Source organism: Neurospora crassa, linkage group V (assembly GCF_000182925.2).
Source record: "Neurospora crassa OR74A linkage group V, whole genome shotgun sequence".
NCBI lineage: Eukaryota > Fungi > Ascomycota > Sordariomycetes > Sordariales > Sordariaceae > Neurospora > Neurospora crassa.
In genome coordinates, this window is record NC_026505.1 from 3078958 (window position 1) to 3090978 (window position 12021).

The 12021-nt window shown below is 53.0% G+C and overlaps 4 protein-coding genes across 5 annotated transcripts; 2 read left to right on the forward strand and 2 right to left on the reverse strand.

Annotated features, from left to right (window-relative positions):
- Positions 1-427: 427 nt before the first annotated feature.
- NCU01158 lies at positions 428-5083 on the reverse strand. Of its 2 annotated transcripts, none has more exons than XM_011396173.1 (3): positions 4671-5083; positions 3714-4026; positions 428-3654 (listed from the first exon to the last, which is right to left on the reverse strand). In XM_011396173.1, exons 2-3 carry the CDS (start codon positions 4024-4026, stop codon positions 851-853), a joined length of 3117 nt encoding a protein of 1038 aa, XP_011394475.1. In that variant the 5' UTR covers positions 4671-5083; the 3' UTR covers positions 428-850. The 2 variants fall into 2 exon arrangements, with proteins under 2 accessions (XP_011394475.1, XP_011394476.1); XM_011396174.1 differs by having other exon boundaries at positions 4338-4774.
- Positions 4792-5319, forward strand: NCU01159 (hypothetical protein; the record flags this gene model as incomplete). The annotated part of the gene is made up of 2 exons (XM_956432.1): positions 4792-4944; positions 5062-5319. The coding sequence occupies 2 exons, from the start codon at positions 4792-4794 to the stop codon at positions 5317-5319; spliced, it is 411 nt and encodes a 136-aa protein (XP_961525.1).
- Positions 5251-8391, reverse strand: NCU01160 (ATP-dependent RNA helicase dbp-5). The gene is made up of 4 exons (XM_956433.2): positions 8030-8391; positions 7072-7824; positions 6781-7018; positions 5251-6723 (listed from the first exon to the last, which is right to left on the reverse strand). Exons 2-4 carry the CDS (start codon positions 7797-7799, stop codon positions 6238-6240), a joined length of 1452 nt encoding a protein of 483 aa, XP_961526.1. The 5' UTR covers positions 7800-7824; positions 8030-8391; the 3' UTR covers positions 5251-6237.
- Positions 8392-8594: 203 nt separating this feature from the next.
- Positions 8595-11908, forward strand: NCU01161 (actin polymerization protein Bzz1). The gene is made up of 4 exons (XM_956434.3): positions 8595-9239; positions 9317-9528; positions 9610-11171; positions 11227-11908. Exons 1-4 carry the CDS (start codon positions 9195-9197, stop codon positions 11619-11621), a joined length of 2214 nt encoding a protein of 737 aa, XP_961527.3. The 5' UTR covers positions 8595-9194; the 3' UTR covers positions 11622-11908.
- Positions 11909-12021: the final 113 nt, after the last annotated feature.

Here is a 12021-nt window from a genome sequence, read left to right on the forward strand (position 1 = left end):
AATCACCCATCTCTCATCTCATCATCACAAGAAGGAAGGTAAGCAAACAACATGCCATGTCGTCGATGCCTCCCCTGCTCAGCGGGCTTAGTAGACTGCCCGAGTGAGTTTCATATATTTTCTTGGATTTTTGTGTTCCCACGGAAGCGGGCTCAGTAATTATTTTGTACTTAGTCAGAACCAACGAGAACCGTTCACATCCAACGTTTCAATGCACATGTTCGCAGCTGACTGCGTCCGCGCAATCGGATCGACTGTCGTCCCCCACGCTGCGTGTCGCACGGCAATGAAACTAAATGCAGCTAGGTGTACATAATTGTACACTAACCACTGTTGACCGCACCCGTTCTTATCTTAGCACCTTGTTCAATCGAAACATACCTACCGGTGATAAGATCACCCAGGAGAGTGTGGCACGTGAACCAGCCCGTGATACCCCTCGTCGTGACCGCGATAGGACACACAACTCACGTACGACCTCAATTGTTCTGGACGCCAAACGAATAACTCAGGAGCGATGCATGATCACACCCCTTTCATTCTATCATCATATCCAAAACCAAACAACCCTCATCACCTGTTCATTCTCATGGTATCAACCCTCAACCCTCAACCCCGAACCAGAACCTTTAAACACCGCCCAATGCAACCTTGCCAAACTGAATCCAGACTGCCATCCCCATTTTATCTCCTAAGATACATTTACATAAACATCATGAACTGTTGGTTAATGATTGTATAGAAGAAGAAGAGAAAGATAAACCAGTTCCACTCCCCACCCCAGACAAGCTGAAAACAAACCGAATTAAATTATTAAAAACCCCCCCTTTTTGTGTACATTCATCGCAAATCACTGTACATTCAAAAATAAATCATCTCCCCTCCTCGTCGGCGTCAACTCCGGCACCCAACCAGGCGTAATCGGCGGCGGCGGCAAGTCCACGTACCACTCATTCGTGTTTGTGTTGGCACCGTAAGGGACTTGAGAGTTGTTTTTGCCCCCTTTTTGCGCTTGGCCTTCTTGCCAGTGTTGTTGTTGCTGCTGTTGGCGAGCCTGCTGGGGTCCAGTCTGCTGCTGCTGCTGTTGCTGCTGGTGGCCATCTCTAGCCCATCCCTTTGCAGGCCTGCCGATGCTCTTGTTCGAGCTGCTGTTGGGGTTGGGGTTGAGGGCGAGTGCCGCGGCCTTTTCGGCGCCGAGACGCTTGGTGAGCAGAGAGGAGCTGTTGGTTCTTGTGTGTTGGTGGTGTTGAGACTGATGCTCTGGTTGAGCTGGCTGGGCAAAGATCGGCCATGGCTGTTGAGGTCTGGATTGACGCTGCTGATGCTGCATTTGAACATCATAATGCCCTTGAGAAGGTCGGTAATAGGAAGATTGTTGTTGTTGTTGTTGTTGCGCTCGCTGGGCTTGTTGCAACTGGCGTTGCTGTTGCTCCCACTGGCGTGGTGATGGGGCACGGTAGTAGTAGGCAGACCCTTCTCCCTGTCCTTGTAACTGTTGTTGCTGATTCCAATAGCCATTGAGGCCAGTGGCTATAGAACTCTGTCTCCTTTGAGACTGCTGGTGTTGCTGGCGTTGCTGGTGCTCAACCGGCACAGCAATCGGGAAGCGCCCCTCAGGTGACCCGGTTCTCATCTGTCCAGGATTCTTGTTCCTGTTTGGGTTAACAACAGGGGCATTCATGGGCTTCGACATCCCAACGGTCAGCTGAGGCGTCCCATGAGGAACCGCACCAATACGCATTCCCTCGTTGTCTCGCTCCTCAGGAGTCACGATCCTGATGGGGAAGCGTCCCTGTCCTTGGGCTTGCCCTTGTCCTCGCTGCGTTGACATACGCTTGGAGTTGCGTCTGGGAGGTTCGGGACCGGTCGAGCCACCACCACCGCGCAAAGCCTCTTGAGCATCGCGAAGTTGTTGCAGGCCCTCGTTCACATTCTCTGCCTGCTTGTGAATCATGGGGTATGACACCGGCGACTTTCCGCGAGAAAGAGGGCTCGGCGAGCAAGGCGATTCCGCCACGGGCGAAAGATCTTGGCTATCTTCTTCTTCATCTCCTGACTCGATCTCCGTGGCAGAGTCCTGGGACATCCGACGTTGCCGGCTTGCTCTCTTGACTGACTTGCGCTTGATCTTGGTGCCCGTCAAGTTCCTCCCGGTATTGTTTTCAGAGAGCACTGCCGAAGGGACAGCGGGCATGGGGTTCTCCGGGCCAGGTACAACGGTCAGAGGAGCGTTGTAATCAGAGTAGATACTGGAAGCCACGTTGTCCCTAGGGTGAGCATCATCTCTCATTGCAACCGGTGATTCCACAAAGGCACCCTGCTCTCGTTCCCGGGCGGGGACTCTGAGGGCAGGCACGACCATGCCGGGAGTGTAGGGCATGTACGCCCTTTCGGCCTTCGTCTTGTCCTGTGGGCCTGGTAACTCGACAGAAGAAGTTGGGTATGGCGGCGCTTGGGTCTTCGTACCCGCGCCTACAGTTGAGTGCCTAAGGACCCAGTTGCCCTTCTTATCAGCAAAGTAGTAGGTGGTTGCCGATTGTGGATCACTTGGCGGCGGACGCCAAATGGCAGTACCCGACCTATAATCTCCCTCGCCATCCTCTGCGAACTCAGTAATAACACTGTCTCTTCCGGTCAAAGGTGCAGCGTTGGGAGCTGGAGCGGGAGCAGCCCTAGGGACAGCAGCTGGGACAACAGCGGACATCGGTGGGTTCTTTGGAATAGCCAAAGTCAGGTTCGGCTTTGGCGTTTCCTTCTTGCCAAGTGGATCCTGGGTCCGGGAAGCTGGAGTGATTACCATGGCTGGCGGCAAGGCAGGCATGGGCAGAATAGGGGCGGCGCCCGCGGTAGCTCTGGTGACTGTAGGCCTGGGAGAGTTTGACGCCGAAGCGGATCCGGGCAGGGCCGCCAAACCAACACCGTCAGCCCTTGGTGCTTTCGTGGGCCTAAACGTAGGTGTACCCTGTTGCGAAGGAATCCTCTGGATCGGGTAGCTGATGCCCAGCAAATCAGGACCGGTGATGCTTCTGCGACCAAAACTCTTGAACGAGTCCCTCATTCTGTTGAATCCATTTTCCGGATCTCCAGAGCCCATCCTCTTGCGGCGCACACATTTGGCCAACAGTACAAGCCCTGCACCCAGAGCCACAACCGCCACACAGCCTATCGTGATCCCGGCAACCTGTGCGCTGGTGAGTTGCGGTGATTCCTTTTCAGCCGGCGCTCCAGCCGGCGCAGATGTGCCTGGTGTGCCTGATGTGACTGGCGTTGTTGTGCTGGAAGCAGTGGGCTCCACGCTTGGAACGGAGCTCGGACGTGTACTCAAGGTTGAGGTTTGAGCCGAGCTGGACTCAGTACTGGCCGAGCTGGACTCAGTACTGGCCGAGCTGGACTTAGTACTAGTCGTGGAGGTAAGGCTTGAACTTGATGTCATCGTTGTCGTGCTTGGCGAAGCTGTAGCAGTGGTGGAGGCAGGAGCCGCAGATCTCGTCACGGTCGAAAGCGCGGCACTGCCAGTGCCTTTCGTTAACGTTGGGGCAGCAAGATGTCCTGTTCCCGTTGGGAGGATCAGTGTTGCTACAATGACATCGTGAGTCCTCGACGCCGAGTCATCAACATCATCGCAAATGTTGTACGCCTTTGTTGTTGCTTGAACTGATAACAGTCAGCCTTCCACACACCTCACACAGGAAACGTGGTATCAAATCACTTACCACCAGCCGTAGTGTCCTTGCAGTTTCCCAACTCCTTCTCACCAATCATACATGCTACTGCTCCCTCTCCTAACGTATATCCTCCGCCACCTATTTGCTTGCACATGCATTGTAAAGAAGGTGTTGTCCCCCCGCAGGTGAGATCGAGGTTTGCCAATATCCATGAACGGAAGCATGGCCTTGCGCATGTCGGCACGGTTTCTACTATCGATGTTGGTATTTGAGGTTCGGCTGCTTGGGCGACTGTCGAAAGGGTCGTCCATAGTAAGCCCAAGCACAAGAATGGCTTGACGGCCATAGTACTGGGCAACATCTGGAAATGAGATTAGTGATGGGATTCGGAAACTGATCATGGAAGACAACGCTCGCTCCCCCATTTCAGCAACAAATCGCGGGTTTTGGTTGAAGTTTGAGAAAGTGTTCCTTGCCCCAGTCCAGGTATCCTCTTCTCTTGGATACCTCCCTCTTAACTCATTTCAGGTTGCTATTGACCTGTTATGCCGGCCCAGTGGCGAGATCCATGGTGCCGGATTCGGTATTTAATGACGTGGGAAACCGAACCAACAGGCCTCCGGGCGGTTGGAATGCAAATCGCATAACAAGATGTACCAAAGACCAACCTACCGAACTTAGATGAGATTAAAGATTAGAAGAGGAGATGACCAGCATCTCTGCGTTGAGTAAGTCGACCAAGGAGAAGTCGAAACTAGGAAAAGGCGTTGGGCCGGGAAGAACGGAGCCCGTATCGTATGCGATGATTATCGAACCGGAAACAGAAGACGCGAATGCATGGATTATATCGTGATGTAAGAAGCGACCAAAGGGGGGGTGGGCTTGATGTCGGGAAATACTGATTATGAAACGGATATCGAATGTGATAGGATAGGAAACACACAGAAAACACACAAGAAAGAGAGATGTGGAAATGATGATATTGAAGGAGGATGGAGATAGTACCTGAGAAAGAAAAGAGAGAACCCGGGAGAGGAAAGTCTTGGATGAGGCTTGAACGCCATGTGTCACACTCGGGGTCCTTTACAAGGTAACCAGACTTCCTGAACTCACGAGCCATGCCATCATGATGTATATCTCAAAGTCAAAAGCAGTAAAGTCCCGGTGTGCTGCGCTTAACGATGCCGGCAATCTCCTCGCCATCCTGGCCGCGGCCAATAACTCTGAAGTCGTACCCATGCCGTTCACCCGCAGAGACGCGCTGAACCTGCCTGAGGACGTGAGTAGTGAGTACCTTGTACCCGATAATTGATGAGCCCCAATCGCCAACTGGGGTTTATTGGACCTCTCGCTATGGCATCATTGCTTGGAGGACATGAGAGACGTTCCATTGCAGGCAGGGCTTCGACGGTGTTCATGTCCCTTGCACAAGGCGGCTGACGAATGGAGCCGCGAAGAGGAACAAGCGATCTGGGGAGAGGCACTTGTCCTGGGCGAAATCCAGGTCCGCCGTCCTCTTATTGGTCTGAAAAGATGGCAGGTCTATTTCGGGCGCCATAGTATCCGGGATTGCACATGGCTGGTACGGTTCTCCAGTCGACTGGCCAAAGGTGGTATGCAGGAACAACATCCGCAGATAGATGTATGGCTGTGAAGGCTTGGAGCTGGGAAGAGGTGGGCGAGTAAGAGGTTGACGCCGGACACGCGCTTGGTCGGCGCTTAAAAGTACTTCGTTGTGGGCTGGACCCCGGACACGCCTAAGGGTGGTGGGCGCTAACAAATCAACAACGCTATTCCCGTTCGGGTACTGCCCCCAGATTCTCACCAGCCACGAAACTCGCCTCAACGATCCAGTGGTTCTGTACACCACACTGCCTTGAGGTTGTCTTCATCCCCCAAGCCACCATGATGCACTGCACAGCCACATCCACATGCTACCAGTCTTGAGTAAACAGCTTCCCAACGACTGGAGACAAAAAGAGGGAGGGGAACTACGCCACTATCCAGCTGGACTCGGACCACGAAGTAAAGTTATGGTACCGAGGGCGATGCTGAGCCCAACGTGTTGTGACTTTCGTCGTGAGGTGGGCATAAATGTATAGCACGGCGGTTGAGATAAGCGTTCTTTGCCCCCCCTTCCATACGAGACACAATGCACTTGACATTTTCGTGATACCCTGGCGTCTACCGGTGTATCAACGTCGGGTAGTATCGAACGCGTCTTGAGCAATCTTGCTGACTGCAAAAGTTATTTATCTTTCGCCCCTTGTTGGTATCTCTTTGATCTAAACTCCCGATTCCCATTTTGAATGACGGAATATGCGCATCATGAGTTCACTCCCACATACCCTTTCCTTCTGGGCTTCCCAACATCTTGATGTCGCAGCAACGATGAAAAGACATGATCCCTCGCCTACGCTAGATGGTTCAGTTGATAAACTCCTTGTGTATTAGCTCACCACCATCCGCTAAACTGCTGAGTCTCCGGCGGCGGCGGCGCCGAAGAGAAGAACGATTTCAACGACTTCAACGACGACGACTCCCCCTCAACACTCATTGATCGGCCAACTACCTAAACGGCCGAATCAGTAGCGCTGGGAACGTACTCCGCTTGGGCCCTGCTCGACTTGATAACTTCTTGCACCTTCCTCTCGGTATCATCCAGGTCGTTGGGATTCAGCTGGATAAGGTCGATTCCGTAGAACTGAGCGATCTGGGAGAGCGCTTCGAAGCTCCTACGGTCGTGGACAAAGCTGATCGAGACACCAACACGACCGAAACGACCGGTACGACCAATACGGTGAAGGTATGTCTCTGCGTCCGGCTCCCTTTCGCCAGGTCCCTTCATCGGAATGTCGTAGTTAATGACCATGGACACACTGGAAACATCAATACCACGTGCCAGAACGTTGGTGGTGATGAGGACCTTGGAACGTCCGGAGCGGAATTCATCGAGAAGAACATCACGGCTTTGGCCTTCGTAGGCGCCGTGAAGGGCCGAAACTTTGTGACCATCTGCTTCCATGCGCTTCTGGATCTCGTTGGCTGTCTCTCTCGTCTGGAAGAAAGCACGTTAGCAAATGTCTACAACAGTATTCGAGGGGAAAAAACATACCCGGACGAAGATGACGGAAGAACCAATGGTCATGAGACCATACAGCTTGCAAAGAATGTCGTACTTGTCCTTCTCGGTAGGACAGTCCATGAACATCTGCGAAATACCTTTAACCGTAAGCTCCTTATGCTTGAGCTTCATCTGGTTGGCGTTGGGTGCGAAGCGCTCGGCGAATCTCAAAACTTTGTCTGGGAACGTCGCAGAGAAAAGGAGGATCTGAATGGTCTTGGGGAGCATGCTACTTAATGTCAGTAAAGGTCGCATAACACTAGTGCCCAAAGATGAACTTACTTCTTGACGCGGACACACTGGTCACCCAGACCCTGCTGGTCAAGCATGTTGTCGGCCTCGTCAATAACAAGAACCTTCAACTGCGAGATATCGAACTGCCTGCGCTTGACAAGGTCCATGACAGTTCCCGGAGTTCCCACGACGACGCTGCCTCTAACACCCGTCTCGCGCGAGATGGCACCGGGAATAGCAGCCTCGACAATCAAATTCTCGCAGAACTGACCGATGGTCTGGACAACGGTCTGGATCTGGCGGGCAAGCTCTCTGCTGGGAGCAAGCAGAAGGGCCTGAGGCTGGTGGGGCTTGGACAGGTCGATGCGGGAGAGAACGGTAAGGACGAAAGCGGCAGTCTTTCCAGTACCGGATTGAGACTGGGCAATCATGTTGCGGGGAGGGTCGGAGAGCATGAGAGGAAGGCACTTCTCCTGGACCTTGGAAGGTTTCTTGAAGTTGATGGCGAGCAGACCGCGGTTGACAGCCTCGGGGAGACCCAACTCATCGAACGAGCTGACGGAGTAGAGAGGACTTTCGGTGTCATTCTGAAGATCGCTCAACTTAATCTCGACTTCGTACTCGTTCTTGACAAGGTTGCTCTGGCTCTCCTCGATGGAGGTCTCGTTCTCGGGGGCCTTGGGCTCTTCGGACGCAGGGGCAGACACGGGCGCAGCCTCGGGGGCGGCAGCCGGAGCCTCGTCGGGCTTGGTGATGCGGCTGGCGAGATCAGCCATTATGACGTCGTAATTAGGATGACTGCTAGCAAGAATCAAAAATCGCACGGTCAGTACGATACGTTATATTTTTTTCGCCCCCCCTTGGATATTCCGGTTACAGCAAGAAGCCGAGACGTGGGTGAGTCAAGTTTCAAGCTGCGCTTCGTCAGGTCTTGATGCCCCGCGTCCCAATTCAACGCGTCAGGCCCAGGCCGCAAGGACGGGGAGGCGCAAGCTGACAAGCTTACCTTGGAGGGAGTTATTGTTGGAGTAAACAAAATGTTCTTTTAAGAGATCCGATGGAAATCTTGAGCTGTTGGTAACCACAAAGCAACTGCCAGCAGTGGTTTGTGGGCGGGAGAAGGAATGCGAAAGGAAAAGGAAGCTGGCAGAAAGAGATTCTGGCAGCGGCAGGGCTGACTTTGAGAGGAAGTCGCGACGCCATCAAACCAGAGTGATAGTGGGGCATCTGCACCTTCCTCTACACTAGTGTACGCAGTATACGTACCTACTTGCTGTTCTACCTCTAGTGTAGAAGTAGTGCCGTAGTGTAGTTGGTACTGTACCTGCCCTGGAATTAACGCTTGATGCCCTGGCAGAAGCCGGAGGCCAGAATGCCTGGTCAAAGCACGAGCCAGCAGCGGGTGGCTTAGTGCAGGTGGCCGGGGTCCCGCCCGCTGTCTCTTTAAGGAGGCTTTAAGTCCATAGGTGTTTAGTTCAGTTGTTTCTTTGGCCAAACGAGGTTTCTCTTTCCGTCTTTTGAATTCCAATTCTTACCTCTAACATATCCCTAGAGTTACGTAACGAACGAATGCTTCTTCGGAACCAATCTTCATGCAGTTAACGCATACTGCCTAGACCGCACTAGCACCGACCAAGCCGCAGGTCCGACGGCACAGCTGGGGCCTTCTTGAATTGAGTACCTCGAGGTTAGCCACCGGCACCCCAGTTATCATTACTACCTACCTCTAGGTAGGTACCCAACTCAGGTCTTGCCGGCTGCTCGGGCTACGGTGTACGGACCGGGATAACCAGCCGAACGATTACATAGCACACCTTCAGCTGTTGGAGGGGTACCTCCTACCGTCTCTTGCTTTCTTGCTCTACTACTTAGTTGCTTGTTCTTTTAACGCTGTATCTGCCGTGCTTCTTCTATCTCTGCTTGGAGTAACACTCAAACGCTCCGCCAGTCCCGCCCATTCCTCCAAAGACCCAACGGGTTCCTGCCGCTACTTGTACATACCCAGGACCAGCACAGCACGATTCATCATCGATTCAGACACGACGACAGCCGACGGAGCAGTCCCACTCATTCTCTCCCGAAGTCTAGATTGCATGTATACCCGACTACTGGTTTGCATGGTTATCCACGACGACAACTCTCAATATTAAAAGAAGCTCCTCCAACAAACTATGGCCGAGGGCGAAATCGCGCCATCCTTTGGCACCGTGCTCAAGGTTGTCTTCATCTCTCCTGGCCTACTCAGAGGCTTGAACATGTGCTGGTGGCCTTGGACTAACATGCCCGCATGCAGGATGGCTTTAAACCGGCCAATGTCTATGTGGCCAACAACATTGCCTTCTTTGACGATGTGCAGGCTTTCTTCCGTGAAAGGAGCGCCGCCGAGAAGCGATATAGCGCCGAGCTGAGCGCAATAGCAAAGAAGTACTATGACAAGAAAGCCAAAAAGTCAACGAGCCTGAGTGTCGGCGACACCCCCACAATGACCCCTGGGTCCCTTGAGAGGTACGACAAGGCTCTTTGGAACATGGTCACATCTGCCTAGGTGTTCTATTCCAGCTAACTGACCGGTTTCCGTGTAACTAGCGCCTCGATGACTACATGGTCTACCATTCTAACCAAGCTTGAACTGGTCGCCAGCGAACACGATCGACTCGCGAACGAGTTTGTCACCAAGATTGCGGAACCGATCAAAGAAGTGGCCATTAAACTGGACGCGCAACGCAAGCGCCAAGTCGAATATGCCGAAAAGCTAGAAAAAGAAAAAGAAGCCCAGTATGCCGCACTGCAGAAGGTCAAGACCAAGTACGACTCGGTATGCCAGGATGTTGAGAGCAAACGCAAAAAGTCAGAGTCGGCATTCGACAAGGCAAAGGCGCAGAGTTCGTTTCAACACCAGCTACAAGAGATGAACAACATGAAGAACACCTACCTGATCGCCATCAACGTTACCAACAAGCAAAAGGAGAAGCACTACCACGAATTCCTTCCCGAAGTTATGGACAACCTGCAAGATCTTGCCGAGTTCCGCACAATGAAGTTGAACGGGTTTTGGTCCGAAGCCACTCAGCTTGAGTTTTCCATGCTTCAGAACTGCAGTGGTGAGGTTGACCACATGGCCAAGGAGATTGTGCGGAATGAACCTCAGCTAGATTCGATGATGTACATGCAGCACAACACCGGTGCCTTCCAGGAGCCTCCCGACAAGGTGTTTGAGCCAAGCCCAGTATGGCACGATGACGATTCCATGGTTACGGACGAGCCAGCCAAAATCTATTTGCGCAATGTGCTGAATAAGTCAAAGGGCCAACTTGGAGAATTGCGGCGTGAGGTAGATAAGAAGAGGCGAGAGGTGGAAACAACCAAGCGAGCGAAGCAGAGGGTGCTTGAAGGGACAGAGCAAACACAGGATGAGTTCTTGGTTCTCACGCAGCTCTTCTTGCAGCAAGAGGACCTGCATCAGGTCGACCGGAAGCGGCTGACAGCAGAGGTCGAGACGTCCACCATTACTTCAGCCGTTGGTGACGTGACACTGGGTGCCAAGAGCCACAATTTTAAGTCGCAAACCTTCAAGATTCCCACTAACTGCGATCTGTGCGGAGAGAGAATATGGGGCTTGTCAGCCAAGGGCTTCGATTGCCGAGACTGCGGGTATACTTGCCATAGCAAATGCGAGATGAAGGTACCGGCCGAGTGTCCAGGGGAGCTGAACAAGGAGGAGCGTAAAAAATATAAGCAAGAACGACAAGAGCTGGCCAACACGCTGCTTAAGCCTTCCACATCGTCGAGCCATGTTAACGAGATGCCTGATCTCACTCGGTCAAACACAGTCAGCTCGGTGCGTTCTGGGTATGCGGCCAGCGCTCAACGATCGATTTCCGGGCCTATTTCGCCTGGCGACGATGCGCCTCCAGATGTCCCTAACACGAGGCCACCGGCAGCCTCACCAGAACCGTCTAGCGTACCCCGGAAGAATCGTATCCTGGCCCCGCCACCCCCGGCATTCATGAGCGAAGTGCCAGGAAGCGCCTCTAATGGCGGGGGGCATCAGGAACAGAAGGCGAAGATGCTATACACCTTCGAAGCTGGAGGTGAAGGCGAACTCTCAGTGCTCGAGGGAAGAGAACTTGTGGTCTTGGAACCAGATAGTAAGTACCGTTGTCCTTTGGCATGATTGATACGAATAGCTCACACACTTATTAGCGGGAAGCGGGTGGACAAGGGTGCGGGCTGGCTACAAGGAAGGCAATGTACCGACATCATACGTCGAGATACTACCACCAACTACTCCTACGGCTCTCGTACCACAGCACACGGGCCAATCGGGCCGGCCACCATCGACTTACTCCAACAGCGGCTCATCCATCGCGGCCTCAACGAAGAAGAAGGGGCCTGCAGTGGCGCCAAGACGGGGAGCCAAGAAGCTGCAGTATGTTGAGGCGCTGTACGATTACCAAGCTGGTAGCGACACGGAGCATAGCATGACGGTGGGCGAGAGATTCGTTCTGATCAAGGAGGACCAAGGAGACGGGTGGGCAGAGGTTGAGAAAGGAGGAGTGACAAAGAGTGTCCCGGCGAACTACGTCCAGACTGTATAGTATACCTGTCGATGCGCTTCTCATGGCTCAAGACACGTTCGTTTTGATCCTGGACTGAGCTTGGCGATGCGATGCGATAGCTCCCCAGCCTGGATCTGAAGATTGGATTTGATTATTACCCCATGGATACGGGGGAAAGGCTTAAATTAATTCCTCAGGGACCTGAGACGATCTCACGGGCTCTTCTTTGTACATCAGTCTTCAACTGCAACGTCCTTTTAGGAGTGTTGTTGATCGGTAGTCAGCTTAGTTTGCTTTCCCCCTTTCTCCCGCTCCCTTCTCGTTACCCCTTTTTAGTTGTTTGGGGTACCCTGCCAAGATCACGAGTTTCTGAAACGGTATGACGTAGTTGGTGCATGGACCCATAAATTTCTATCCGGTCTTCTTCCGTCGACAAGCC

What these genes read in the sequence shown, in the direction of transcription:
- NCU01158 (XM_011396173.1), bottom strand. Translation starts at nt 4,026, where the DNA reads ATGTTGCCCAGTACTATGGCCGTCAAGCCATTCTTGTGCTTGGGCTTA. An exon ending in CAAGGACACTACGGCTGGTG is followed by an intron (nt 3,655 to 3,713) that starts GTAAGTGATTTG and finishes GACTGTTATCAG; the next exon opens with TTCAAGCAACAACAAAGGCG.
- NCU01161 (XM_956434.3), top strand. Translation starts at nt 9,195, where the DNA reads ATGGCCGAGGGCGAAATCGCGCCATCCTTTGGCACCGTGCTCAAG. An exon ending in CCTTTGGCACCGTGCTCAAG is followed by an intron (nt 9,240 to 9,316) that starts GTTGTCTTCATC and finishes GCCCGCATGCAG; the next exon opens with GATGGCTTTAAACCGGCCAA. An exon ending in ACCCCTGGGTCCCTTGAGAG is followed by an intron (nt 9,529 to 9,609) that starts GTACGACAAGGC and finishes CCGTGTAACTAG; the next exon opens with CGCCTCGATGACTACATGGT.
- NCU01160 (XM_956433.2), bottom strand. Translation starts at nt 7,799, where the DNA reads ATGGCTGATCTCGCCAGCCGCATCACCAAGCCCGACGAGGCTCCGGCT. An exon ending in CAGTGTGTCCGCGTCAAGAA is followed by an intron (nt 7,019 to 7,071) that starts GTAAGTTCATCT and finishes GACATTAAGTAG; the next exon opens with CATGCTCCCCAAGACCATTC. An exon ending in CTTCCGTCATCTTCGTCCGG is followed by an intron (nt 6,724 to 6,780) that starts GTATGTTTTTTC and finishes GCTTTCTTCCAG; the next exon opens with ACGAGAGAGACAGCCAACGA.